The sequence below is a fragment of the Rhinoderma darwinii genome, chromosome 11 (genome assembly GCF_050947455.1).
Source record: "Rhinoderma darwinii isolate aRhiDar2 chromosome 11, aRhiDar2.hap1, whole genome shotgun sequence".
In the NCBI taxonomy this organism is placed as follows: domain Eukaryota; kingdom Metazoa; phylum Chordata; class Amphibia; order Anura; family Rhinodermatidae; genus Rhinoderma; species Rhinoderma darwinii.
In genome coordinates this window covers 87,046,677-87,074,519 of record NC_134697.1, presented here as the reverse complement: position 1 = coordinate 87,074,519, position 27,843 = coordinate 87,046,677, and the positions used below count along the sequence as shown (strand labels likewise).

Here is a 27,843-nt window from a genome sequence, read left to right as displayed (position 1 = left end):
ATGGCGCTATTATAGTTAGAGGTGCAGTGTATGGCGCTTTATTATATTTAGAGGTGTTGAGAATCTTAACTTTGTTTATAGGTGCAGAAATGGTTTAGAAGTGAGACGCTGAAGATATCTGAGTGGAAAACTGCAGAAATGGGTCATGGCCGGTAGAAATCCATCGTAGAGGTCTGGACTGGAGGGAAAAGAAAAGAACTCGAGTCTGAGACGTCACCGGTGAGTCACTTGATGTAAATGTTTATTCTGGCTCTAATCAGCACTGTAGTCACTGTATGATCTGCAGCAAGATGATGGTGGTATGATTAGGATATGATTTTTTTTGTGTGAAACAGCATCTCCCAGAATATCCTCACCATGTTCGGGCCATGCTGGGAGCTGTAGTTTTACACCGTACAAACCTATACGGCAGGGGTTGCACTAAATTGAGCTGTATTTGATATGGTGTTGTATATATGTACTGATCTTGGTTCTGATGCTGTATGTAAGTACTGAGCTTGGTTCTGGTGCTGTATATACGTATTAGATTGGTTTTGGTGCTGTATATATGTAATGAGTTTGGTTCTGGTGCTGCATATATGTATGGGATTGGTTCTGGGGATGTATTTATGTACTGAGGATTGTTCTGGGGATGTATTTATGTACTGAGCTTGGTTCTAGTGCAGTATTTATGTACTGAGCTTTGTTGTGGTTCTATATGTATGTACTGAGCTTTGTTCTGGTGCTGTATATATGTAATGAGTTTTGTTCTGGTGCTGTATATATGTATGGGCTTGGTTCTGGGGATGTATTTATGTACTGAGCTTGGTTCTGGTGCTGTATATATGTCAGAGCTTGGTTCTGGTACTGTATATATGTCAGAGCTTGGTTCTAGTGCTCTTTTTATGTACTGAGCTTTGTTCTAGTGCTGTATATATGTACTGAGCTTGGTTCTAGTGCTGTATTTATGTACTGAGCTTGGTTCTAGTGCTCTTTTTATGTACTGAGCTTGGTTCTATTGCTGTATATATGTACTGAGCTTGGTTCTATTGCTGTATATATGTACTGAGCTTGGTTCTGGTGCTGTATATATGTCAGAGCTTGGTTCTGGTACTGTATATATGTCAGAGCTTGGTTCTAGTGCTCTTTTTATGTACTGAGCTTTGTTCTAGTGCTGTATATATGTACTGAGCTTGGTTCTAGTGCTGTATTTATGTACTGAGCTTGGTTCTAGTGCTCTTTTTATGTACTGAGCTTGGTTCTATTGCTGTATATATATGTACTGAGCTTGGTTCTAGTGCTGTATATATGTACTGAGCTTGGTTCTATTGCTGTATATATGTACTGAGCTTGGTTCTGGTGCTGTATATATGTCAGAGCTTGGTTCTGGAGCTGTAATTATATAGGATATATTTATAACAAAATTGCAGGGCAGATGGAATTTTTCTCAATTCATTGTATATTTCATGGGAACCTGTCTGGTAGTTTTAACCCCTTGAACCGTCACCATGCGGTAATACATGATCTGACAGTATTCCCCTGAATGTTTTTTTCAGATGCAGCAAAATCCTTAAAATCCACTTTTAAAACGACGCACACTATATGCTAATTACTCATTAGAGGCTCATGGGGCGGTGCCGATATCCTCACGAGTCACATAGTCCTGCCTCCAAACCCACCTTTCCATGTATGAGTGACATCTCCCTGGCTGATACAATTTTCTCGGATGCGCCATTGCCTTGTGGCACTATACACAAGGGGGAGAGATGTGTGGCACTATACACAAAGGGGGGCTGTGTGGCACTATACACAAGGGGGAGCTTTGTGGCACTATACACTTAGGGGGGCTGTGTGGCACTATACACATGGGGGAACTGTATGGCACTATTTACAAGGGGGAGGGCTGTGGCTCTATCTACAGGGGGCGGAGTGTGGCACAATCTACAGATGTCTGTGTGTGGCACTATCTACTAAGGGGGGGCTGTGCTGTGCTGCACTTTCTACTAAGGGGGGCTGTGTGGCACCATATACAAGGGAGGGGGCTGTGTGGCACTATATGCAGTGGGGGCTTTATGGCATTCTACAAGGGGGAGGTGGGGGTGAAATCTACAAATGGGTTGACACTGTCTATAGGAGGGGCTATATAGCACTGTCTACAGGGGGGCTGTATGGCACATTCTACAGGGGGCACTATTTATAAGGGGGGCTGCTTGTGGCACCCGAGGGGGGGGGGGGGGGCGGCCAAGAGTTTTCTATGGGGCCCAGTCTTTCCTAGTTACGCCCCTGAGCAGACTTTAGTGTCTCGTCTAGTTATATAATGCAAGTAGAACAGCCTCTATAGATGATGCGCTGCAGGAAAAAACTTACAAAGTATAATGTAAAGCGCCACGGTGTGGTCACCGCGGGAACTGTTTACTTTCATGGATGAAGTAATAGCGCCATTATGTGGTCTTCGCTGGTACTACTGATTATATTTTACGACCTTATTACTTATGGAAGGCTGCATTGGCTACACGGCGCAATAACGAAATCGTGTGGTCAATGCTGGGAAATGCTCACTAAATTCATTGTAATGCAGGCAGCCTGGTGATACGCTGAGCAGCAGCACCATCATGGGGTCAATGCTGGGAAATGCTCACTAAATTCATTCAGACAGCCTTAGTGATACGCTAAGCAGCAGCGCAATCTTGTGGTCAAAGCTGGGAAATGCACACTATATTCAATGTAATTCATGCAGCCTTAGGGATACGCTAAGTAGCAGCGCCATCGTGTGGTCGATGCTGAGAAATGCTCACTAAATTCAATGTAGTGCAGGCAGCCTAGTGATACGTTAAGCGGAAGCGCCATTGTGTGGTCAATGCTGGGAAATGCACACTATATTCAATGTAATTCATGCAGCCTTAGGGATACGCTAAGTAGCAGCGCCATCGTGTGGTCGATGCTGAGAAATGCTCACTAAATTCAATGTAGTGCAGGCAGCCTAGTGATACGTTGAGCAGCAGCGACATCGTGTGGTCCATGCTGAGAAATGCTCACTAAATTCAATATAATGCCGGTAGCCTAGTGATACGCTGAGCAGGCAGCAGCGCCATCGTGTAGTCCATGCTGGGAAATGCACACTATATTCAATGTAATTCAGGCTGCCTTATGGATACGCTGAGCAGCAGCGACATCGTGTGGTCCATGCTGAGAAATGCTCACTAATTTCAATATAATGCAGGTAGCCTAGTGATACGCTGAGCAGACAGCAGCGCCATCGTGTGGTCAATGCTGGGAAATGCACAATAAATTCAATGTAATTCAGACCGCCTTAGTGATACGCTGAGCAGCAGCGCCATCGTGTGGTCAATGCTGTGAAATGCTTACTAAATTCAATGTAATGCAGGCAGCCTAGTGAGCAGCAGCGCGCTATCGTGTGGTCACCGCAAGGAACTTTTTACTTTCAAATTATTCCGATATGGTATATATTAATCAATAATATAGCAATACTGCAGAGAATTTATAGACCTAGTTTTATATGATGCAGACAGCACAAAAGATGTGCAGTAGCAACAGCGGCCTCGTGTGGTCACTGTGGCAACTGTCTTGGTAGGCCATCTGAGTACCCGGAAGAAAAATGACTGGAACACACAAACAGGAAGTGACGTTTATGACTTCTGGGTGAAGCGAGGCAATCATTCAGGTATTTACAGTCAGAATCTTTCCTGTCCGTTTATTACGTGTCAGTGTGTGACGCATGATGCGCGTAGTATAAACATATTCAGCTTCTTTGTATGTGAGATTTTTACTAAAATGCTTATCAGGCGGATGATGAACGCAATCTGTACTATGGCCACCAGGTGGCGCTATGACATAACATTATTATATTATTACCATTTACATGTTCCAGAATCAAACCTCACACTTTTTGGAGATATAAAACAGATATTTGATCTTTTTTCAGAGCCCCTGTGACACCCCCCTCTCCTATGTAACCGTGTTAACACCAGTGTAGCCATAAGGGTATGTTCACACGAAATTCAGATGTAATTCAGGCGTTTTAGGCTATGTTCACACAGAGGTTTTTTCCGGAAACCGTGCCAAAAAACTGGTCAAAAACGGCTCGAAAATGCCTCCTATTGATTTCAATGGGAGGCGGAGGCGTCGTTTTCCCGCCAGCGGTAAGACCGCCTCACGGGAAAAAGAAGCAACATGCCCTATTTTCGAGCGTTGACTTCAATGGGAGGCAGAGAAAGCATATTTTGTGGCGTTTTATGCCCTCGGCGTTCAATGTCCGTGGGCGAAAAATGCTGCGAAAATCGGCGTGCAGGGAGAGGAAAATCTGCCTCAAACTTCCAAACAGAATTTTGAGGCAAAAATTCCGCTTACAAAAAACTCTGTGTGAACCCAGCCTTACGCCTCGATTTACGCCTGAAAAACCGGCTCAATTACGCCTACAAACATCTGCCCATTGCTTGCAATGGGTTTTACGATGTTCTGTTCAGACAAGGTGTAATTTTACGCGTCGCTGTCAAAATATGGCGCGTAAAATGACGGCTCGTCAAAAGAAGTGCAGGTCACTTCTTGGGACGTTTTTGGAGCTGTTTTTCATTGACGTTTTTTGAGCCACTCGCGTTTTTCGCGGTGTGTTTTTGCGGCGTTTTTGTGGCCGTTTTTGGAGCTGTTTTCAATAAACAGCTCCAAAAACGGCCACAAAAACGCCGCAAAAACACACCGTGAAAAACGCGAGTAGCTCAAAAAACGTCTGAAAATCAGGAGCTATTTTTCCTTGAAAACAGCGCCTGATTTTCAGGCGTTTTTTAAGCCACTCGCAATTTTCTCTGCGTTTTTCTCTGCTTTTTTTACAGCCGTTTTTGGAGCTTTTTTCGCTAGAGTCAATGAAAAACGGCTCCAAAAACGTCCCAAGAAGTGACCTGCACTTCTTTTTCGCGGCCGTTTATTTACGCGTAAAAATATGCAGCGAAAAAAGCTCTGTCCGAACAGAACGCCATTTTCCCATTGAAATCAAGGTTTTTACTTCCGACCTTCTGGACGCTTTTCGGCCGTTTACGGCCGGAAAAACGGCCGGAAATAGACTGTGTGAACATACCCTAAGGGTATGTTCACACGACAACGCAAAATACGTCTGAAATTACGGTGCTGTTTTCAGAAGAGAACAGCTCCTGAATTTCAGACGTTTTTGCATGCACTCGCGTTTTTCGCGGTGTCTTTTACGGACGTAATGGGAGCTGTTCTTCATTGGAGTCAATGAAAAACGGCTCCAAATAAGTCCGAAGAAGTGTCCTGCACTTCTTTGACGCGGGTGTAATTTTACGCGCCGTCTTTTGACAGCGACGCGTAAAATTACACCTCGTGGGAACAGAACATCGTAAAACCCATTGCAAGCAATGGGCAGATGTTTGCAGACGTATTGGAGCCGTCTTTTCAGGCGTAATTCGAGGCGTAAAACGCCTCCATTACGTCTGAAAATAGGTCGTGTGCACATACCCTTACGGTGACGGTCACAGTGCCCACATGACAGCAACAGTCAAGGGCCCCCAGAACAGTGACAGCCATAGTGCTCCCATAACATTGACTGTTGCTGTTATGTGGGCACTGTGTGGCTGGATTCACACGAGCACATTACGTCCGTAATGGACGGAACGTAATTTGGGCGCTAATCCCGGACATAATGTGCTCGTGTGAATCCAGCCTGACTGTTACTGTTATGGGAGCACTATGGCTGTCACTGTTCTGGGGGAGAGTTGGTTGTCCCTCTTATGGAGGACTTTGACTGTTGCTGTTATGTGGGCACTGTAACTGTCAAAGTCCTCCATAACAGGGACAACCAACTCTCCCCCAGGAAAGTGACAGCCATAGTGCTCCCATAACAGTGACAGTCACAGTGCCCACATAACAGCAACAGTCAAAGTCCCCCATAACAGTTGATTAACAGCTGATGGCCACTGTTACATTGTTTGAAGTTCCATCTAAGGGTGCGTTCACATATATCAATTGCATCATCATCAGTTTTTTTGTCTCAAGTGATTACAACTGATGCAAAAACCGATTAAAAAATGTATCAGTTGCATCAGACATTTTCAAAATTTTTACTACAAAACCATCAGTTGTCGTTCGTTGTCATCCGTTTTTAACATCTTTTTTTACCACAATGGTCCACCAAAAAGGTTGTCTAGGGTCTGAAAATGTCAACCCCCCTGTATATAATGCCACAGTGCCCTCTGTATATAATGCCATAGTACTCCCTGTATATAATGCCACACCCCCTGTAGATAATGCCACAGTGCCCTCTGTATATAATGCCATAGTACTCCCTGTATATAATGCCACACCCCCTGTATATAATGCTACAATGCCCTCTGTATATAATGCCACACCCCCTGTAGATAATGCCACAGTGCCCTCTGTATATAATGCCACACCCCCTGTAGATAAGGCCACAGTGCCCTCTGTATATAATGCCGCACTCCCTGGAGATAATGCCACAGTGCCTTCTGTATATAATGCCACCCCCCCCTGTAGATAACGCCACACAGCGCCGACTGTAGATTGTGCCACACAGCGCCCCCAAGTAGATAGCGCCGGATACATATAGCGCTAACCCCCTTCTCCTGTAGATAGCGCCACTCAAGCTCCCTCTAGCATATATGGACAGTGGCGTCAGGGGTTACTCCCTAAACGGAATCCCCGGCCACAGCATTACCAATGCTGTGGCCGGGGATTGCCTCGAGAAGGACTACTCCTTGAGTGGAATCCCCTTGCCGACTCTGGCCAGAGATTCCGCTCCAGGAGGAGATCCCTGACGTCAATGTCCAAATATGGACATTAACCTCAGGGGTTTCCTCTAGGAGCCAAGATCATCGGCAACGGGGATTCCGCCCAATCAGTAGCCACTGACGTCACTGTCCATATATGGACAGTGACGTCAAGGGCTTCCCTGTAGGTAGCGCTGTGGCCAGAGAGTTCTCAGCATGCGGAGGAGCTCCCTCTGCTTCTCCGCTCTGAACTAATTCTGAAGCAGGGAGCTGACGGTTCCCTGCTTCAGAATTGGGTTCAACTCTATCTGCGTCCTGAGGATGCAGATACAGTTGACAGCGGGACATACCCCCGGCCGCCTTTCCGCCGGGTGCTGCTGGAAGGTGGATGCGGCAGCACCTGGCGTTCATCCGGCCACAGTTAAAATAGATAGGATACGGCGCCGGACATCCTGGGAGCCAAACCAAAAAACGCTGCAGGTAACGTTTTTGGATCCTGGTTCCTCCACTGGTCTATCACTGTACGGAGCCACAACTGATGTTCCCTGTGCCAGGACAGATCCCATAGAAAGCTATGGGATCCGTTCTAGCATCAGTTTCACTATGGCTGTTCTGCAACACGCCGGAGGGAAACTGACAGGAGCAACGGTCATATGTGAACGGCCCCTAATCTGGCATTGATAAAAAATATTTGGTGAAAGTTTTTGGTGGATTGTCAGGATTTTCTCGGCACAGCGTCAGTTCTGAGCATGTTGAAGGTATCAGTGTCTGGAGAGGAGCTGGGTCAGGTGAGATGTGGACACTTCAGTTCAGGCATTATAATGACCGACAACATTATAACCTCTGACAAGGACATTACATGACTGGACCATAAAGTTGACTTGTTTACAGAACGCTGAGTTGGCTCCATTTTTGGTCCGAGATCTTCAAGTGTAATACTGGAAGGTTCCCATGGCTAAAGAGAGTTCAGTGCTCCAGAATTAAAGGGGTTGTCCGGGCAGGGGGCGGTTTTTCATACTGATGACCTTTCCACAGGATAGGTCATCGGTATATCATTGATGGGGGTCCGTTCCGGAAGCAGATGGCTCACAGTATAGCGGCCGTGAATGTGACTGGAGCTGCAGTTCTGCAGCACGGCCGCTATACAGTGTATGAAGCACTGCATGCCCAGCATAACATCCGGTGCCCGGAGGCAGCCCGAACAGCTGATCGGTGTGGGGTCCGGGTGTCATATTTCACCACTTATTACATTACCGGATACATATCACAATGTAATGACCATTACTCACCGTCTGCTGGAAGTTGACATGGCCATAACCAAGAGACCATCTTTTGATCATGTTCCTGCAGACACGTATAGACAGCTCAGGCCCATCTGGACTAAACTTCTGATAGATAGAGGAAGGCCATAGGATATTGGCTGTTACTGTGCGGATCTCCACTGAAGAAGTAACGGAATATTCTCATCACACAAAGTGATGGCATATCGTTGGGTTATGCCATCATTTTGCGATCGGTAGAAGTTTTACTGCCATATGAACCCTCGTTCTCGATCATTGCCCTCTTGCGGCTTTAACAGTCTCTACTCTTCTGGGAAGGCTTTCCACAAGATTTTGGAGTGTGACCTCACAGATGCTTTTTTTTTGGCTGAATGGGCACAAATTCCCACAGACAAGCACTGATATTGATGAGTAGGTTTTGCTCGCAACCCGTGTTATAATTCATCCCAAAGGTGTTGGATGGTCCTTTGTGCAGGCCACACGAGTCCCTACACAACAAACTCATCAAACCATGTCTTTATGGACCTTGCTTACAGGGGCGCAGTCATGCTGGGACAGGAAAGGTCCTTCCCCAAACTGTTCCCACAATTGTCCAAAATGTCTTCCTATGTGGAAGCATTAACATTACTCTTCAATGGAAATAAGAGATGTAGCCCAAACCCTAAAAACCATCCCCAGACATGTATCCTTCCTCCCCTAAATTTTACAGTAGACACTATGTATTCCTGTAGGTAACGCTCAAAGGCCCAGATTCACCCATCAGACTACCAGATAACAAGACGTTATTCATCACTCTAGAGAACGACGTGCTTTACACCTCTCCAGCTGACGCCTGGCATTGTGCATGGGGATCTAAGGAAATCCATTCCATGAAGCTCCTGACACACAGTTCTTGTTCTGCGCCACGGGGGCTGTATGGGGGGCTGTATGGCGCTATCTACAGAGGGGGCTGTATGGCATTATCTATAGGGGGCTGTATGGCGTTCTCTACAGGGGTGCTGTTTGGCGTTATCTACAGAGGGGGCTTTATGGCGTTCCCTACAGGGGGGTCTGTATGGCGTTCCCTAGAGGGGGGTCTGTATGGCGTTCCCTAGAGGGGGGGGGGGGCTGTATGGCGTTCCCTAGAGGGGGGGCTGTATGGCGTTCCCTACGGAGGGGGCTGTATGGCGTTCTCTACAGGGGGGCTGTATGGCGTTCTCTACAGGGGGGCTGTATGGCGTTATCTACAGAGGGGGCTGTATGGCGCTAACGCCATACAGCCCCTCCTGTAGAGAACGCCATACAGCCCCCCCTGTAGAGCACCATACAGCCCCCCCCTGTAGAGAACGCCATACAACACCCCCCCTGTAGGGAATGCCATACAGCCCCCCCTGTAGGGATCGCCATACAGCCCCCCTGTAGGAAACGCCATACAGCCCCCCCTGTAGGGAACGCCATACAGCCCCCCCTCTAGGGAATGCCATACAGCCCCCCCTCTAGGGAATGCCATACAGCCCCCTCTGTAGGGAACGCCATACAGCCCCCTCTGTAGAGAACGCCATACAGCCCCCCTGTAGGGAACGCCATACAGCCCCCCCTGTAGGGAACGCCATACAGCCCCCCCTGTAGGGAACGCCATACAGCCCCCCCTGTAGGGAACGCCATACAGCCCCCCCTGTAGGGAACGCCATACAGCCCCCCCTGTAGGGAACGCCATACAGCCCCCCCTGTAGGGAACGCCATACAGCCCCCCCTGTAGGGAATGCCATACAGCTCCCCCCTGTAGGGAACTCCATACAGCCCCCCCTGTAGGGAACGCCATACAGCCCCCCCTGTAGGGAACGCCATACAGCCCCCCCTGTAGGGAACGCCATACAGCGTCCCCCCCTCCCAAAAAAATGCGACCTACAGTGTGTCCTACAAAAGACATGTATCCCCTCTCCACAGGATAGGGGATACGTGTGTGATCGCTGGCAGCGATAGGGAGAACGGGGGACCGAAGGTCCCCTGAAGTTCTTCATGACTAACCTTTGACTGCCGGCGTCTGCGCAGCTCCAAAAAAATGAAAGGAGCGCTGGTCACGCATGCGCACAAGCACGACCGGCGCTCCATTCATTTCTACGGAGCTGCCGACACAGACCCTGGAAGTCCGAGGTTTGTGAGGGAGAAATTCAGGGGACTTTCAGTCCCCCGTTCTCCCTATCGCTGCCAGCGATCACACATGTATCCCCTATCCTGTGGATAGGGGATACATGTCTTTTGTTTAATGGCAGAGCGGGGAGATACCTCCCTGCTCTGCCGTAGTGTTCAGTGGAGTCGCGCTGTAGCAGCCGTAGCGGCTGCTAACGGAGCCTCCGGCCACGGTGGGGGCCCGTGCCGGCAGGCGACACGGGCCCCCTCGTGCCGCGGGCCCCGTAGCAGCCGCTACGGCTGCAACGGCGGTAGTTACGCCACTGTCACCTCCCACATGCTGTATTTTCTCCTTACTGCCAAGAGACACGGAACTAGAAATTAAAGAAGAGCTCCAGTGGAAGCACAACTTTCCATGTCTGCACCCCTCACCTGACTGTATATATCACTCTACACTTCTTTTATGTACACTGTACTTACTTTTTGAACTCCTGCCTTGTCTGTGCTTTAAAAAAGCCTCCATCTTTATTCTTAGATTTCCCCAGCTTTCTCTTCCTCTCTGCTTTGCTATCAATCACATGACCAGCTAAAGACCATATAATTTCTTTATGCTGGGGGACACTGTGATTATTATTCTCTCTATATTCTTCTAAATAAGCTGAGAAACCATAAGTATACAGACAGGGAGGCTGCACTATATTCTTCTACACCTGTGTGACAGGAACCTGTCTAAGTATCAGTGGCAGTTGATGATAGAAGTTTCTGTTTTCCCCTGTGTATAACTAGTGCGGTACAGAAACTGCTGAAGCCTGTGACGGGTGACACATAGATCTCCAGAGACCCAAGTAGAGAAAGTAGTCACCGAGCCGGATTCACACTGCTGCTAAGCAACCGTCCCGGTCTGATATATAGAGATAAATAACAGGTGAGAGACTGACACATGGAATACCAGAATGCAGCACATGGGAGAGGTTAGTTTTGGCCGGAGTGTCCCTTTAACATTTCATAATTATATCATCTAGTTATCATCTCTTTATTTGTAGATCTCATTCGAAACCATCTACACTTCATTGTTCTTTGTGATGGATAAGGGACACATAACGGAGAAGATACTGAACGTCACCCTGGAGATAATCTACCTTCTTACCGGAGAGGTAAAATAATCCGGGACTCATGTATATGTCCTTTCTCTTATCTTTTTATCCTACGAACAATATTATATAAAAAGCAAAAGATCACGTCATCATAATTGATTTGTAAATATAAATGCTGTAACAAATCTTCTCTGGTGCATAGATATTTATTTTAATACAATGATAGCGCCCCCTAGCATTTTGACTGCCCCCCTAATGCTGCTTCCACCTTCCTAAACAGTCCGCGGTGCACACGCATTACAAAAGTTATGATTTTTGGAATGCTGGGAGGTAAAAACGGAAATTCAAAAACCGAAAATAGGCTGTTCATTAAGGGGTTAATAACCTATCATTCACCTGTTATATACCTGGACAGTGTTACCTGGTGGTGGTTGCATTCAGTTATCCTTTGGATGCATTACTATGGACTGATCTGTGGGCTACAACATAAGGTGTCTTAGCCTGGGGACTGTGTTGCTCCCTCTGCAGGCGGGGTGTTTCGATGGCACTGGTTGCCATGTGGTGCGGCACCTAATAGAGTAGGGACCCACTTAAAAGAAGTTGCCATGAGGAGGCAGGTGCGCTTATACGATCAAAATGTTTACTAAGAACGTCCTGTTCATTTTGATTCTCTTGTATGTTTCATCTCGATATCCAGGATTGTTCAGTAGTGAAGAAGACATCTGGTGACTCTCTATCCCCCAACAGATGTCCCTACATGTCTGGAGGATGGACCAGTACCATCACGGAGCCTTCACTGATACCTAAGAGAAACAATGAGCAGAAGATCCTAGAACTCACCAACAAGATCATTCATCTGCTGACTGGAGAGGTGAGGACTACCGGGAATGCTGGGACATTATATAGTAACGCTATGAAGGTGTCGGGATGATGACTGTATCATTGTGTGTCAGGTTCCTATAAGGTGTCAGGATGTCTCCGTCTATTTCTCCATGGAGGAGTGGGAGTATATAGAAGAACACAAGAATCTGTACAGGGACGCCATGATGGAGGACCTCCGGCCCCTCACATCACCGGGTAAGAGGAGAGCATTTTTGACAGTCCACAAGATACACCCATCACCTGATAACTACATATAAACAATGTCTTCCACTGTATGTGTCTCCTACAGGTATATCCAGTAAGAGAAATCCATCAGAGAGATGTCCCAGTTCTGTGTTTTCCCGGGATTGTCCACAGGAATATCACAACGTCCCAGAGGGTCATCACGTAGGTGGAACCAAAGTCTCGTCAAATCCCATAAAGGTGAATGTGCACTTCATGCTTTGCCAATATTACCTAATAATTTGTTACATTTCAGCTCATTAACTGAGGAAATAATTTGTAATATTTTATGTGAGTGTTTAGGGAAATATTCATATTAACCCCTTAATGACCGGGCCTGAAAAGACCTTAATGACCAAGTAATGAATATCCAAGTAATTCTGACATTGTTTTTTCGTCACATGTTGTAGTTTATTTTAGTTGTAAAAGTAGACTGATACGATTTGCGGAAATTAATAAAAAAATAGAAAAATGGAAGAAATTTTGTAAAAATTATAATTTTTCCCTATTTTTAACGGCAATATGTCACATATGTACACACATACTGTACAATTTTTTTATTAAATATATATTTCCATCGCTTTACTCTATTTTGGCAGCACCTTTGGGCAAAATATTTTTTTTTTGAGCAATTCAGAAGACTTACAAGTTTAGTAATAATTTTATACATTTTGAAGTACATTTAGTTTTCCTGCACCAAGCCAGGTTTTCAGAGGCTCATAGGTGTCAGAATGGTGGAAACCCCCACAAGTGACACCATTTTGAAAACTAGACCCCTTAAGGTATCTATTAAGGGGTGTTGTAAGTATTTTGACCCCACAGTTTTTTTGTAAGAATTCATGCAAAGCAGGTGTAAAAAAATATAATTTCACTTTTTTCATAAAAGTATCAATTTGAAGACCGATTTCATTGTAAAGCGACCATGAGAATGAAGAAACACACCCCAAAATCTATCACCCTGTTTCTCCTGTTTTCAAAAATACCCCCATTGTGACCCTAATGCGTTGCCTGGACACATGGCAGGGCCCGAAAGGAAGGGAGCAACCGGAGGCATTCAGGTCTCATATTTTGCTTGAAAATGTTTTAGGCCCAACTGTACATTTGGAGAGGTTTTGAACTACCAGAACGAAAGAAACTCCCCATAAACGACCCCATTTAGAAAACTAGACCCCTTAAGGTATTTATCTAGGGGTGTAGTGAGTATTTTGACCCCACAGTTGTTTGCTAAATTTAATGCATAGCAGGTGAAATAAAAAAAAACAACACTTTTTATATAAAAGTATCATTTTGAAGACCGATTTCTTTGTAAAGCGACCATGATAATGAAGAAACATACCCCGAAATCTATCACCCTGTTTCTCCTGTTTTTCAAAAATGCCCCCATTGTGACCCTAATGCGTTGCCTGGACACACGGCAGGGCCCGAAAGGGAGGGAGCACCCGAAGACTTTCAGGACACACGTTTTGCTTGAAATGTTTCAGGTCCCATTACACATTTATAGAGGCACTGAGCTGCCAAAAAGATAGAAACTCCCAATAAATGACCCCATTTTGAAAACTAGACCCATTAAGGTATTCATCTAGGTGTGTACTAAGTATTTTGACCCCACAGTTTTCGCAGGAAGTAATGCAAAGCAGGTGGAAAGAAAATTTTATTTCACTTTTTTTCACAAATGTGTCATTTTAAGGTCAGATTTCTTGTACAGAGGACATGAGAATAAGGAAATGCACCAGAAAATGTATCACCCTGTTTCTCCTGTGTTCAAAAATATCCCCATTGTGGCCCTAATGTGTTTCCTGGACACACGGCAGGACCCAAAAGGAAGGGAGCACCCGGAGGCTTTCAGGACACACATTTTGCTTTGAAAATGGGAGGATTCTACTTTTCTAGATTGAGAAATAGATGTCCCTAACAGTTTCTACACCCTATGACTATGTCGTGCTAAGAAAGCAGCTGTCCTGAAATCATGTCAGTCCATAGACATTATGTTTATCAACCCGCTCTGATATATAGTAAGTTAGAGTGGGAAAATGTATTAAACTGTTGGCGGAAAAAGGCAATATATAAAAAAAAAAGGAGGAAGAATGTATCCAGCTATGTGGAAAACTAGAGCATGTTCACAGGATGAAAGAAAACTTGTAGGGCTGTAATGACTTTATTATTCAAAGTGACTGGTCATACAACGTCTCTTTAGCTCCATCAATCCCTATATAAGGGACGAATGTGCCAAGTGACGCGGTACACCATAACAAGCCCCTGCCCGGCAAGGTAGGAACCGCCATGTGCACAAAACAACCAATCACCTGTAGAATATATAAAGGCGCAGTGTCCCACACCGTATGTATAGATACAGTAAAGGACTACTACTCCCCAAATTAATGTCGCTATTTCTAGAAGTATTGTCGGGTGTAAGAGGTCCACCAAAAACCCGAACAAAACTGTAATAAAGCCCATAGTGTATTGATAAGGACAAAACAGGGACTTATGCATAGACCAGGGTTGGAAGGACAAGCGGAACAATAATATCGTGACTCACTTCCCTGTCCTCGTTTGCTGCAGACCCGACACCGTTTTTTGGGGTATTTTTGGTTAGATGTTGAAGGGATGGGGTGTAAAAAATGTTTTTCAACAAGTCGGTGTACATCCTCTGACTCATGGACTACTCTCTGGTCTGCAGATTGAAATAGGAGATCTTCAATCACTTTCTCCTGAAATTCAAAGAATGTCGCCCTGCCCGCTGATTTTTTGTACAGGACAAATGCGTTCTGCATCGCAACCTGAATTTGTTATAGCCGATGACACACACAGGCTTTTGTCTATCTGCAGAGGCCCCACGTTCTCTAATAGTTGCTGTTGCACTTGAATGGACAGTGCTGATCATGTAGACGTCCTCGCGGTCACCAGCATCTTCTCAATTTGAAAAGCGCATGACTCCCCCTTTGGTAGTTTTTTATCCACAAGTTGACGTGGGAAACCTTTGCGATTCCTGCGTATTGTGCCACAGGCTCCGGTGTTGGCACAATGAAGGGCGCTAAACAATGGCACACTGGTATAAAAACTGTCCGTGTATACATGATACCCCTTGTGTAGGAAAGGGCCAATTAAATCCCACACAATCTTACCAGTGGTACAATATTTGGAGGGCACCCTGGTGGATTGAATTCACTGTCTTTACCCTTGTAGATCTTAAACGCACATGTAGCCAGTAGTGCTTTCACATAATTTGTAGATCTTTACCCCGTATTTTGCGCTTTTTGAGGGTATGAATTGGCGGAATGAGAGACGCCCTTTGAAATTCATTAGCGATTCATCCACTGCTAAATTTTGTTCAGGGGTATATGCTCCTAAAAAGGAGGAATTAAGAAAATTTAGCAAAGGCCTTAATTTATACAGCCGGTCTCGGCTTCTGTCGCTGGAAGGGGGTGCCTGTAAGTTGTCACTAAAGTGGAGAAATCGCATAAGTATTTCGTACCTGCTGCGTGACATAATGCCAGAAAAAATGGGGGTGGCATGTATAGGGCTTGATGCCCAATATGACCTAATAGAGGTTTTTTTTTATAATTCCCATGTTAAGGGTGAGGCCCAGAATTTTTTTTATTTCCGTTGCATTTGTGGGATTCCACAACCTGGCATTAGGTGACGAAGGCTTATTGGCAATGTACTGCCTGGCATACAAATTTGTTTCCTGCACAAAATGTTCCAAAACTTGGTCCGTCATAAAAATATTAAAATAATTTAGTGGTGAAAAATTACTGACATTGGGACTTATGCCAGGAGTAGCAATAAAGTCATTTATGGTGGGAGAAAATAGACTTGTGGGTTCCCACACTAAATCGGTTTGGTGGGGTTGTGCAATTTCAGGGGCTGCACTTTGAACGGACCTTGTGGCAACTGCGCCGTCTCCCATATCACTGGTGCTGGTGCTATCCATAGAATCCCTTGAAGCAACACTTTCGCTGTCGCTTTCAAGTAAAAGCTCAACTTCAGATGCAGAATCCGTATCGGAGCATAGCATCTGATAGGCTTCCTCAACGCTGTATCTTCTGGCAGCCATAATGATTATACAGTCTAAACGGCAAATAATAAACGTAACTAGCGGTTTCAATTTTTTAATCAACTAAGAACACTAAAAGAATTAAACATTTTTTTTTTCTTTTTGATTTTTTTTTAAAGTTTTTTTTTTTTCAAACCTAAACCTAAACCCTACGCCTAACACAAACTGTAAACCCAAGCCCAGAACAGCACCCTACGCCGTCTAACAGCGTACACGCCGTCTAACAGCGTACCCTAAAAACAAAGTCGTATATAGTACGATTCTTAGTATATACAGTAAATATATTTATATTTACTATTTACTATTTATATTTACTATAGTATATATACTATATACTATAAAATACTGAAATTTGTTGTTTTTTTTTTAAACTGTGAGGAACAAGTGATTTTGTGAGGGGACACTGACACTTGTATCTGTTTCTCTCCACAGCTAGAACAGTGAGGAGAAACAGATACATGTTTTTACTTTTATTTTACAGTAGTGCTCACTATGATTGGATCTCATAGTGATCACAAAAGATCAGGAACCAATACTATTGGCTCCTGATCACTGCTCTAAGAACAGAGCTGCTAGCAACAGCTCGTTCTTAGAGCAGGAGCTGTCATTTAGACACTCCCAGCGGCTCTGTACACAGTAACAGCATGTGACCGCTGTGATTGGCTGTCACAGCGGTCACATGCTGTTACGACGAAATCGTCAGGTCCTGATGGCTGCACTAAGAACCGGACCTGTTACTTACAGCCGGTTTTTAGTGCAGACTTGACCAGGGTGCCGTTAAACCCACTCTACTACAGCGACGCCAAAAGGCGTCGTTGTAGACTGAGTACATGCACCGCCCGACGTCAAAAGACGGTGGGCGGTCGTTAAGGGGTTAAAGTTGAGAATGTAGATGGATGATACAAGGCGTATGTGTGGGAGGATCAAAAGTGCAATAAGGAAGAAACTTCTAACAATATCTATCCAGGTGAGCAACAACCACAAACTGTTCAGTGACTAAAACAATCTCTTTTTATGAACTCTCCTTGGCTACATGCACACGACCGTTCTTCTCGTCAGTGTGCTATCCGTATTGTAACGGACGGAAGACTGACCCCTTCATTTCTATGGCTCCGTGCACACTACCATGTTCTTCACAGATCCTCGTATGGGACCGGGCCACAAAACTCAGAGCAGGTCCTGTTCCTGTCAGTATTTGTGGCTCGGTCTCGCCCATTCAAGTCAAACCTATGGAACAAACGGGACATATGCGGAGGACACACTGTCGTAACGCAAAAAAACGGATAAGGGATCCATTGTTTGCAGGACGCAAATATAAACAAACATGAGCAGGTAGCCTTGGTATGTGTGAAGTGTCCAGTAGTGGCTACGGGGAACCAACATCATCTTTTGGACTCCTGCCATCCTTGGAAATGCTGTGACATCTATCATCATTGTCATAACTTTCTACTCTGACACTTTGATAAGAGATCTTTACATTTATCATCTTTACATTTGCTCTCACAGATGGAGAGGACAGCAAAAATATTTTGGAAGGATGTCTCTTTTTATCTCCAGACTGTATACTGGACAACGGCAACATCACTCAAGGTTCTCCAGGAGAAAACGTCACTTCTGCAAGGGTTGTTAGTGCAGGTTTATCATCCGATTCTTCTGACCACCAGGAATGTTCTTCTATTAGATTGAGCGTCAATTCACCTAGTACAGATTGTAAGGACAATAATATGTGTTCATGTTCTGAGTGTGGGAAATTTTTTCCACTAAAATCCTATCTGAATAAACATAAGAAAACTCACACCGAGGATAAGCCGTTCCAATGTGGACAATGCGGAAAATGCTTTCGAAGTGGATCAAAACTTAGAAGACACCAGAGGGTTCACACAGGGGAGAAACCATATCCATGTGCTGATTGCGGGAAGCTCTTTGCTCATAAACTAAGTCTCGTCAACCATGGGAAAACCCACACAGGTGAGAAGCCATTCTCTTGCACCGAATGTGGGAAATGTTTTTCATTGAAGACATATCTGACCATCCATCAAAGGACGCACACTGGAGAGAAGACGTTTTTCTGCTCTGATTGTGGAAAATGTTTTGCACAGAAAACAAGTCTTAATATACATCAAAAATCCCACAAAAGTGAGACAAAAATTACATGTTCGATTGTGGGAGAACAATGATGTAAAGAATGATTATGTTCTCTTAACGGGAAATTGACAAATCACCGTCCTTAGATGGAAACAGATTTTATAAATAAAGACCCGGCACCGATCAGCGGCTCTGGCTGATTCCGAGCACCGGATGTCCATGCCTATCCTGAGGACTAGAGATGAGCGAACTTATGAAAAGTTCGGTTTGGCTGGTTCGCCGAATTTCATGAAAAAGTTCGATTCGGACCGAACCTGTAATACAAGAAAGCCCCTAAAGATCGTGTATAACACTGTTTAAAAGCCCTAGAAGCCCTGTATAACACTCTTAGGTCACCCATGAGTGTATCCAAGTACTTTTGAGCTGTCTTTAAGGCAAAGTTAGTATCAAAGTTACGCCAACATGTATGGCTATAGGAAAACGGATGGGACACGGTGATAACTAACAGAAACCACTGCACTTGTGCATGTTGTATGCTTAATGTATTGTTAAAAAAGGTACAAAAATTAACCATTTTTGGCGGCAGATGCCTGCCAGGGTTCATACATATAAGGTGGTAAAAGAAGAAGCAATGGCTTTTGACAAGCCCTCAAAAAATTTACCCTTTATGGTGGCAGATGCCTGCCGGGGTTCATCCATACATGGATGTAAAAGCAACAAGCAATGGCTTTTGAGTGCAAGCCCTCCAAAAATTTACACTTTTTATTGGCAGATGCCTGCAGGGGTTCATCCATACATGGATGTAAAAGCAACAAGCAATGGCTTTTCACAAGCCCTCCAGGCCTGCTTGTAGCAGACGGCAGTGGAGGTGTATTGGTGGTAGTAGAGGTAGCCAACAGACAGCAAGGGTGGTGGTAGTAGTAGTAGCAGCAGCACATTAAAAGACACTGGACAGTCACAGGACAAAGCCCTGTGGTGGGGCAGGCCTGCTTGTAGCAGACGGCACTGGGGGTGGATTGGTGGTAGAAGTAGTAGCAGCACCAACAGCGGCACATTAAAAAAAGAGTGGACAGGACAGAATCCCGTAGTAGCAGGCAGCAGTAGCAGGCGGCAGCGGCAGCAGCAGCAGCAATGTCAGATCTAATCAGTGGCATCAGGCACAGGGGTTTTAAAATCCTCACCGATCCACGCTTGATTCATTTTCAGAAACGTGAGATTTTCCAAGCTGTTGGCGGACAATCTTGTTCGCTTAGGGGTGACGAAGCCCCCTGCCGCGCTGAATACCCTCTCTGACGCTACACTGGAGGGTGGACAAGACAGTACACCCATGGCAAACTGGGCCAGTTCTTGCCAATGATCCAATCTGCTGACCCAGAAGTCCATGGGGTCTGGGATCAGGATTTCTGACGGAGGAAGGGCACAGTCCAGGTACGAGTGAACCTGGTTGTTTAGGTGCTGGTGATGGTGAACATCCCTTTGGTGACTACGATGTGTGTCAGGTCGGGGTATTGGATGTAAAAATGTTGTCATCATATTTTCCAAACTGAATTGGCTGCTGCTGCTGCTGCTGCCGCTGCCGCTGCTGCTGCCTATTGCAGAGGTAGCTCTGCCAGAGGCGGTGGAACGATGAGGCAGTGGGGAGCGGAGAGTGGCCCCCCGGTCAGACATGCTTGCAGCAGGTGTTTGCCGTTTGAAAGCCGTGACAAGCTGGCTGCATAGCTTCTCTCTATAATAAGCCAATTTTGCCTCCCTCTCGGAAGGCGCAAAAAACTCCCCCATTCTGGCTTTATACCGAGGGTCTAAAAGTGTGGCTATCCAGTACTCATCTCTTTGCTTCATGCTAACAATACGACAGTCAGCACGCAAGTAACGAAGCATACAGCTCGCCATCCTGGCCAGCGTTTCAGAGGGCCCGGTTGGTTCCATCTCCGCCCCATACTGCCATGGTTGTCCATCATCAAGGTCGTCGTCAGACTCGTCATCACCACCATCACTGTCATGTTGTGCGGCTGCCTCGTCCCCTATCCCTTCCTGTGATTCCATCTCCAAATCCAGCTCCTCTTCAGGTCCTGTTTCCTCATCCTCCTCCTCCTCCTCCTCAACATCCATAGCCAGATGTGATCCTTCCTCCATCCTTTGCTGAATCATCGCTGTGAGCGTTTGCTCCATAATGAATATCAGCGGCATAACATCGTTCATTCCGCTAGCGTCACGGCTCACAAATCGTGTGGCCTCTTCAAAGGGCCTCAGAACGCGACATGCGTCTCTAACCAGCTGCAAGTGCCTGAGCTCGAAATTACACTGGCTCCAAACGCTGCCCGTCTGCTGCATCAGGAAATCATTCACGGCTTTCCGCTGTTCGTACAGACGGTCCAACATGTGCAGGGTGGAATTCCAGCGTGTTGGAACGTCGAAAATCAGGCTGTGTTCTGGGAGATTGTTTTGACGCTGCAAGTCCAGGAGGGCGTGCTTAAATGCATACGAACGTCTAAAGCGAACGCAAACCCTCCTGGACATGGCCAGCACACCCTTCAAACCAACATATGACTTTAAGAAGCGTGTTATGACCAGATTGATCACATGTGCCATGCAAAGAGCGTGTGTCAGGTGATCTAGACGCAGTGCAGCCACAACGTTCTTCCCGTTATCAGAGACAACATTGCCCAGTGTAAGTTTCAGAGGAGACAGCCAGTGTGCGATTTCCTCCTTGATGCACAGCAGCAGCTCCTGCCCTGTGTGGCTTTTCTCGCCCAGGCTCAGCAGGTGTAAGACAGCGTTGTGGCACTTCACCTTGCACCTATGAAAAGAGGAGGGAGGAGGAGTGGAAGATACGCTGTGTCCTGTCGGGGACGGGAAGACCTCCATTGAGGAGGGCAAGGAGGAGGAGGATGGTAGGCGCCTGGTGTCCGGAGTTGAACCAGAAAGATACAAGCGTGGAGGTGGTAATGCCTGGCATTGCTGCGGTGGTGCATCGGACTGCAAAATATTGACCCAGTGGGCCGTGAAAGACCTGTACTGTCCCTGCCCATAGTTGCTGCTCCACGTGTCGACGGTGGCATGTACCCTGCTGCACACGGATAATTGCAAGGACTGGCCCACCTTTTCCTCCACGTGCTTGTGCAAGGCAGGGACAGCTGTTTTGGAGAAGTAATGGCGGCTAGGTATTCGCCACCTAGGCTGAGCGCACGCCATCAATTGCTTGAAGCCAGCGGAGTCGACCAGGTGGTACGGCAGCGACTGCACCACCAACAACTTAGCCAGGTGTGAATTAAGCCGCACGACAAGTGGATGACAGGGTATATATTGTTGCTTATTGGACAACGATTCCGTAATGGATAACTGACGGGACGTAGGAGGAGCACTAGATGACAGTGATGATGATGATGACAACGACAAGGTGGATAAGGCCTGGCTACTACTTAGATGACAGGGACTCGGAGCAGCAGCGGCAGAGGGGTCTTCATTAGATGTACATGATGGTGGGGCATGTCGATTGTCCCACATGGCCTTGTGATGCAGCTCCATGTGTTTACGTAGAGCGGTAGTTCCTACATTGCTGCCCTGCCCACGCCTTACTTTCTGCTTGCAGATACGGCACTGTGCCATGTTTTCGTCCTCCGGGAAGGTACAGAAAAATTGCCACACGGCAGAGTACCGTAAAGAGGTAGTACCACGTCCACCACAACCACCAATCGAGCTTGCCCCTTGTCTGGCAGGCTTTTTTCGGGAGCCTACACCAATAGCAGCAGTGTCGCTGTCACCGGCTCCTGAGCTGACCCTACCGCTGCAACGTTTTGCAGATTTACTTCTGCCCCTACCTCGGCTTGGCTACTACCCTCCTCCTCTGACGCCGTCATCACCTCGTCACCTGGTTCCCACGTCCTGTCTAAAACAACATCATTATAGCCCTCCTCATCATCCCCGCCACTTCTGTCACTGTGTTGTGAATGTGATGTGACATCATGGCGGGCTCCATGCCCCCCCTCATTACTGCGTCTGCCACCACGGCTACCACCAACACCCCCACTACCACAGCTATGCGTCTCAGACACCGCTTCCACCTCCACCGCCGCAACACACTCCGTTGGCTGACTCGCGGAAAACAAATCATCATCACTATGTTGTTCAGTATCTTCCTTCGCACCCGAGGAGATGTCTCTTAGGACTCTCAGGAAAGATGGCTTCCCGCTAGGAAGGGGGAGTGAAGACATAGATGATGGAATGGAAACGCTAGAAATACTCATATTACTACTGTCACTGTGCCAAGGAACTGTAGAGGATCTGGAATCCAACGAAACCTGGCTTGAAGCCAGATCGTCAGAGTCTTCCTGCTGAGATGACCGCGAGCCAGCCAACCAGTCCACAATGGCCGTATTGTCTAAAATAACCCGCCCACCGGAGGAGATGGACAAGTCTGGCTTGCTGATACTACTACGAGCAGGCACATGGCTGCTGCTACTAGTGGAACTGGGCACATGTCTTGTGCCACAAATGCTGGTACTGGGTCTGGCACCAACAGATCCAACATTTGGGCTGGAAGAGGACATGGCATGGGTGTTTTCTCCTTTACCCCGTCCTTTCACAACCTTTTTTTTTACCAGACATTTCACTGCTGGAGTGCAGCAAGTTGAATCAAAACCCCTTCCCCTACTAGAGGAATTAGGCCCTTATACAATATTATTTGGACTGGCTGAACATGAGTGACTGTGAATAGGTGGCAGTCAGTGTATGCTGTGACTTGTATAATAGCACCAAAGGCACCGGCTGTACTTAAGTAGCACGTTGAATTAAACCCTTAGACAGAAATGAGGCCCTTTTAAATTGTTATTCGGACTGGCGGAAAATCAGTGACTCATAAGGTGCCAGTCAGTCAGGGAATGCTGGGCGTTGTAGTACTACAAAGGCTGCCTGTATTGCAAGTTGGATGTTAACCCATGCAACGGGCATGAGCCCCTTATAAAAGCTTATTCACACACTGGCTTGGCAAATGGCAATTAATGAGAATTTCTATCAGTCACTGTGCACTCAGGGATTGCTGGGCGTTGTAGTACTACAGCTGCCTGCCTGGATTGCAAGTTGGATGTTAACCCATGCAACGGGGATGAGCCCCTTATAAAAGCTTATTCACACACTGGCTTGGCAAATGGAGAATTTGTATTACAATTTGGATGTTGAGAGTAGAGTAGACTCCCGCTGTAGTGGATGAGCCCCTTCGATTGCTGGATTCCTGCCTTTTAGATTCCTAAAGCTTTCCCTAACTGCACAGAGATGCTCTCCCTACAGCTCCTGTCTCTAAAATGGCCGCTGAGCTCCATGCATAGACTATTATTGCAGGCTTGAGCCCGCCCCTATGCTGCCTCCCGATTGGCTGGGAGAGCCGTTTGCAAGGCATTATGGGGTAGCCTGATGTCAGGTGATATTTTGAAATCCTCCATTTTAGATGTAACATGTGGCAGGCGCAAAAATGTAGCGGGGTTCGGTGAAAACGTGTTCGGCCGAACCCGGTGAAGTTCGGATTCGCTGCAAATCGAACTTTTCACGATGTTCGGACCGAAACCGGGTTCGGTTGTCCCGGTTCGCTCATCTCTAGTCATCAATATTAGATCGGTGGGGGTGCATCTCTCGTTACCCACAGCGATCAGCTGTTTGTATGGGCCGCGCCACTCGTAGTGTATGTACGAACAAACAACACACGTTGTTAGTCATGGTACACAGTTCACAGTACTGCTTTACGGGTGAATGTTCAGTGGGTGCAGAATCATTATTATTATGTTTTTTTTTTCTAGGATGTAGGCCTGGTTACTGTTAAAATCGAAGAGACCGAGGAAGAAGAGGAGAAATATGAGCTGGATGATCAGTTCTGTAAGGAAGAAGATACACCTATAGATATCAGCATTGGTGAGTAATAAATGAAAAATACAGTAAGGAGCCTTTATCAGTCTTATTCAACACCCCCCGTCAGTACGGAATAGTAAGTAGGTCCGGGGCCGTCAGCTCCTTTTAAAGGGAGACTCCCTTACCAATTTTTCACATTTTATGTGTGCAATTTGTTAGCAGTGGCCCGAATGTGTTTTTTATCATTGCTTGGCCAAGGAAAGCCTGTGACAAGAGGCGCCAAATATTTTACCTCGGCAGATTGGAATATAGCTGGTGGCACACATTGATACGTCATCTACTCAAGAGGAGCAAAGATGGCTGTAGGTTGTTAAGAAGACAAATAAGGGTGGTTCCTACTCACTTGAGTCATGTTATTGTGGAGACAACATTCTCGCTAGTGTAGGATAAAGTTTCCCTAGGAAAGGGGCTTCATAAAGCTTGGACTCCTTTTGTCATAGAAAATTCGCAAAAAGCTCTCTACGCTGCTCTGTGCCACTTTTGAAAAAAAAAACACTGGCAGATATTATAGCGGAAATTTACGCCAGCTCCTGGGTTTCACTCTGTGGGGCGGACCTAGATAGAGACTGGTCTTTAAAGGGGTTATGTGGGGACCAAAAATGATTAACAGTGTAGTCATTGCAGTATGTGATACTCTCACTAATATACATTCCGGTCCCCCGTCGCGCTGATTCTGAGATTTTCCTCGGTTTTTAGATCGCTGCCGGGGAATCGGAAGTCTAGTTTCACAGTCCTCTTTGATGACGATACGACTCTTCGTCACGTGAATGACCCCGGTGTACTCCATGTACTTGCTGTACTACTGCTCCTGCTTGTACATGGAGTACAGCGGGATCGGTCACGTGACAAAGAGTCGTATCGTCATCAAAGAGGACTGTGCAACTAGACAACCGGTCCCCCCGACCAACTATGAAAATCTCAGAATCAGCGCAACGGTGGCCCGGAATGTATATTAGCGAGTGTATCACATACTGCAGGGACTACTCTGCTAATAATTTTTGGTAAACACATAACCCCTCTAAAGGTGAAACTACACATCTTCAAATGGCCATACTCATGATTGTTACTGTCCTGTGGTAAATGTTGACTTGAATATTTCAGAAGGAAGTATTATTCCCGAAGAATGTAAAATGGAAGATTATAACATTGACCAAGTCGGCATAGACAAAGAACTGGTGGAGCGGTCATCTAAATCCTCCCCTAGTGAGGAACCTTCTGCCAATAATTCTGACATTGCTGAACAGGATGTCTCTTACCGAGTTCGTAAAGTATTTCCCTGTCCTGAATGTGGTAAATCTTTTGCTCATAATTCGAACTTTATTATACATCAGAGAACTCACACCGGGGAGAAGCCATTCCCATGTTCAGAGTGCGGAAAGTGTTTTAAACAGAAATCGGATCTTGTACGCCATGAGAGAATCCACACCAGACAAAAACCCTTTCCGTGTTCTCATTGTGGCAAGTGTTTCACACAAAAGTCAGACCTTATTAAACATGAGATAAATCACACGGGGCAAAAGCCCTTTCCATGTTCTGAGTGCGGAAAAAGTTTTACCCGGAAGTCAGTGCTTCTAAGACATCAGAGAATCCATACCGTGGAAACGCCATTCCTGTGTTCAGAGTGCGGGAAGTATTTTGTCCAGAAGTCGGATCTTGTATACCACTGTAGAATCCACATGGGTAAAAAGCCTTTTTCATGTTCTGACTGTGGCAAAAGTTTCACTCAGAAGTCAGATATTGTGATACATCAGAGAATCCACACAGGGGATAAACCATTCTCGTGTTCGGATTGTGGAAAGTGTTTCACCCATAAGACCATGCTGATCAATCATCAGAAAATTCACACGGGTGAGAAACCCTTTCCTTGCTCCGAGTGCGGGAAATGTTTTGTGCAAAAGGCAAATCTCGTTTATCACCAGAGGATCCACACAGGAGAGAAGCCATTTCCCTGTCAGGAATGTGACCGATGTTTTACACAGAAGTCAGATCTCGTTAGACATCAGAGAATTCATAGGGAACAGACGTCACTGACACACTCCGATGTATAAAAAGATTTCACGATCCATTTTGCACAATCTTTCCTCGAGCCTGAAAAGCCAGCGCAGAGCAGAATCGAGACTGGTCTATATCTTATAGAATTTGTAACCGCTGCTCTAGACTGGTCTTGTAGACATGAAGGACCATCAGTCGCTATATACTCTTCCCTATCGGTCTGGAGGTTTAATAGGGGATTTCGACAAATACATTTCTCAGTGTTAGGAAAATCAGACTATTATGTAGGTTCACGTGGGCATGGCCATCCATGGATGTTCACCTCCCTGGTCATATCTTCACTGAACCTGAGCACCCGGACCAATTCACCTAGCAAATCTTTGAGCATTCCAACTCCAACCAATGCTACCATGAAAAACCACCTTTAACTAGATTACAAATGGGCAAATAACATTGTATTTAAGTATCTCATCTAGAGTGGTGCAGCAATTTTTTTTCCAGCTAATATAATAGGTTGTTTTGCACATAAAATATGGATGGTATATCTTCTTCATGATCATTAAAGGTAAATCAAACTTGTTAAAAATTAGAAAATGTTAAAGTTTAACTTTTGAAACTCCATATCGTTCTGCATTTTTAATAAAAAACCTCCTGTTATTTATAATTTTGTAAGTACTTCAATGGACCTTAGTGAACGTCTAGTTAAAGCCACATTTAAGCGTAACTAAACTTTTAAAAATCTTTTAAAACCTGAGGTTTTGATCAGTAGGGGTCTGAGCACTGAGACCCACACCTATCGTAAAACGAAGCGTTCGGGGGAGTGCTGTGCCACTTCATGTCTGATCGGCTTTCCTTGGAAAGCCAGGCGAGAGGTGTACGGACTCATAGACTTTCTCTGGAGCCCGTACGCCACTCCCAAGGAAAGCTGATCAGAAATGAAGCGGCACAGCACTTACCTGAGCGCTTCTGCCGTTTTGTTCTCACGATCGGTGGGGGTCTCATTGCCCTGACTCCCACCGATCAAAACTTCTGACGTGTCAAACGTTTAAGAGTTTAGTTACCCCTTAAGTCAGGGGATCCAAAACCTCATCAAATGTTGCCGCATAGAGCCCCAATAATTAGCCATACAGCAGCCAGGTACTCAGTAGCACATCGCTTTTAGGTAAGCAGTTTTATACAGAGTCTAGATAAATAGTTTTATAGTGTCAGTGCCCACATCCCTGGTGGTGAATGGTTTTATGGTAAGATACCTGATGGTGTAGGGCACAATTTTGGGCACCTGTGTATAAGGACATAGCTGAACTGTAGTTGGTGCAGAAGGGGGGGCGACCAAAATAAATAAGGGAATGGGTGGATTGAAGTACCAAGAAAGGTTGCCAATCATGGGTTTATTTTGTTTAGAACACATGTAGCTTTTTTACTATGGACAATACAGGGAGCTGTCTCATTTTACACCTATGCCTGTAACCAAACCAAAGGGTATCCTCTGCGTCTAA

The 27,843-nt window shown here is 45.9% G+C and overlaps 1 protein-coding gene across 1 annotated transcript in view; it reads left to right on the top strand.

Annotated features, from left to right (window-relative positions):
• Window positions 1-26,948, top strand: part of LOC142662997 (uncharacterized) — a 123,134-nt gene extending 96,186 nt beyond the window's left edge. The window contains exons 19-25 of the mRNA XM_075841290.1: window positions 82-100; window positions 11,167-11,277; window positions 11,915-12,088; window positions 12,171-12,294; window positions 12,389-12,522; window positions 24,247-24,358; window positions 25,457-26,948. Coding sequence (XP_075697405.1) covers window positions 82-100; window positions 11,167-11,277; window positions 11,915-12,088; window positions 12,171-12,294; window positions 12,389-12,522; window positions 24,247-24,358; window positions 25,457-26,403 — 1,621 coding nt within the window. The 3' untranslated portion in view covers window positions 26,404-26,948. The remainder of the gene's footprint in view (window positions 1-81; window positions 101-11,166; window positions 11,278-11,914; window positions 12,089-12,170; window positions 12,295-12,388; window positions 12,523-24,246; window positions 24,359-25,456) is intronic.
• Window positions 26,949-27,843: the final 895 nt, after the last annotated feature.